At 36.2% G+C, this 2,389-nt stretch overlaps 1 protein-coding gene across 1 annotated transcript; it reads left to right on the forward strand.

Annotated features, from left to right (window-relative positions):
* Positions 1–1,320: 1,320 nt before the first annotated feature.
* LOC141516007 (large ribosomal subunit protein uL11-like) lies at positions 1,321–1,872 on the forward strand. The gene has a single exon (XM_074227364.1). The coding sequence runs from the start codon at positions 1,321–1,323 to the stop codon at positions 1,816–1,818; it is 498 nt and encodes a 165-aa protein (XP_074083465.1). The 3' UTR covers positions 1,819–1,872.
* The last annotated feature ends 517 nt before the right edge of the window (positions 1,873–2,389 follow it).

Here is a 2,389-nt window from a genome sequence, read left to right on the forward strand (position 1 = left end):
AGATCACTTTGAAATCTTACCATTGTGGATAATAATTTTGAACTATGCCTAAAGGACTATATAGTTTTCATACCCTTTGACTCACCAATAGTACTACTACTAGGTTAGCACTCCAAAGAGACAAAGAAAATGGGAAAAGACCTATCTGTACCAAAAAGCAATAATTGATAGCCAGTCTTTAAAAATGGAGGCAAAGGGGCAGCTAGGTGGTGTAGTGGATAAAGCAGTGGCCCTGGAGTCAGGAGTACCTGGGTTCAAATCCAGTCTCAGACACTTAATAATTACCTAGCTGTGTGGCCTTGGGCAAGCCACTTAACCCCATTTGCCTTGCAAAAAAACGCTAAAAAAAAATTTAAAAAAATAAAAATGGAGGCAAAGAGCATTAATTGGGGATCAGATGAACAAGTTATAGTACACAATTGTTATGGAATATATTGTATTATAAAACACGATGAATAAAATCCAGAAAAACTGGGGAAGACTTATATGAACTGATGAAAAGTGAAGAGAGCAGAACAAAAACTTTGTACACAATAATAGCAATATTGTAAAGATGATCAATTGTGAAAGATTAGCTATTTTGATCAAGACAATCACCCAAGAGCAACTAGATGGTACAGTGGATAGAGTACTGGCCCTGGAGTCAGAAAGATTTGAATTCAAGTCCAGCCTCAGACCTTTAATAATTACCTAGCAATGTGATCTTGGGTAAGTCACTCAACCCCATTGCCTTAAATAAATGAAACTTTTAAAAAAAGACAATGAACCAAGTCAAATACAAAGGACCCATGATAAAAAAAAAAAAGACTATCCATCTCCAGAGAAAGAACTGATGAACTCTGAATGCAGATTCAAGCATACATTTTTAAAACTTTTATTAATTTAATTTTTGTCTGTGTTTTCTTTTGTAACATGGTGAACATGGAAATATGTTTAGAAAAACTTTACACATATAATCAATATCAAATTGTTTGCCTCTGTGAGGAGGATGGAAGGGCATGCAAAAGGAGAGTGATGACTTGGAACCCATTTTTAAAAAATGAATAGTAATCAAATCTTACCTCAGACACTTAAAAATTACCTAGCCTAGCTGAATGACCTTCGGCAAGTTACTTAACCCCACTGCCTTCCAAAAAAAATGAAGAGTAAAAATGTTCATATGTAATTAGGAAATATTTAATGAAATAAATAAAAATAGCTTTTGGCTCCAGCTCATGGTGGTGAAGGTGCAACTTCTTTCCGTCATTCCGAATCTGGGTTCATCCAACACCGGCAGCCACCCCGAAGCATCGAGACAGAGCCTCCACCTTCTTTGCTGCCATGCCTACCAAGTTTGATCCTAATGAAATCAAAGTCATGTTTTTAAGGTGCACTGGTGGTGAAGTTGGTGCCACATCAGCTCTGGCCCCAAAAATTGGTCCCTTGGGTTTGTCTCCAAAAAAGGTTGGTGATGACATTGCCAAGGCAACTGGTGACTGGAAAGGGCTTAGGATTACAATGAAACATACCATTCAGAACAGACAGGCCCAGATTGAGGTGCTGCCTTCTGCCTCAGCCTTGATCATCAAAGCTCTAAAAGAACCTCCTCGAGACAGAAAGAAGCAGAAAAATATTAAACACAGTGGAAACATCACTTTTGATGAGATTGTCAACATTGCTAGACAGATGAGGCACCAATCCTTGGCAAGAGAACTCTCTGGAACTATTAAAGAGATCCTTGGAACAGCCCAGTCTGTGGGCTGCAACATTGATGGCAGACATCCTCATGATGTCATTGATGACATCAATAGTGGAGCAGTGGAATGCCCAGCAAGTTAAAAGCTGAAAAGGAGACTATTTGCAATAAATTTACATTTGACAACAAAAAAAAAGAGAAAAAAGAAATAAATAAAAATATATTAAGATAAAAAATAACACAATACCCTAGAAATTAGAACAAAATGGGGGCAGCTAGGTGGTACAGTCGATAGAGCACTGGTCCTGGTGTCAGGAGGACCTGAGTTCAAATCCAGACTCAGACACTTAATAATTACTTAGCTATGTGACCTTGGGCAAGTCACTTAACACCATTGCCTTGCCAAAAAAAAATTAAAACAAAACATGAATTCAATATTACAACAAAAAATAAAACAAAAACAATGAAAAAGAACAAAATATGAGAAATTAAATATCAAAGACTATTGATCTAGAAAACAAGGCATAAATAAATAATCTAAGAATTATCTGACTAACTGAAAACTATCATCAGAAAAAATCTAGATGCAATACTTCAAGAAATTATAAATGTAAAATTTCTCTGTATTCTTAAATTTAGAGTACCAAGTGAATATGGAAAGAATCCATCTAACACCTTGTGAAAGTCAAGGAGTCAAACTCTTAGAACATAATA

The sequence above is a fragment of the Macrotis lagotis genome, chromosome 3 (genome assembly GCF_037893015.1).
Source record: "Macrotis lagotis isolate mMagLag1 chromosome 3, bilby.v1.9.chrom.fasta, whole genome shotgun sequence".
NCBI lineage: Eukaryota > Metazoa > Chordata > Mammalia > Peramelemorphia > Peramelidae > Macrotis > Macrotis lagotis.

Bases quoted from the DNA above. Each gene is read 5' to 3' on its own strand.
- LOC141516007 (XM_074227364.1), top strand. From the start codon at position 1,321: ATGCCTACCAAGTTTGATCCTAATGAAATCAAAGTCATGTTTTTAAGG.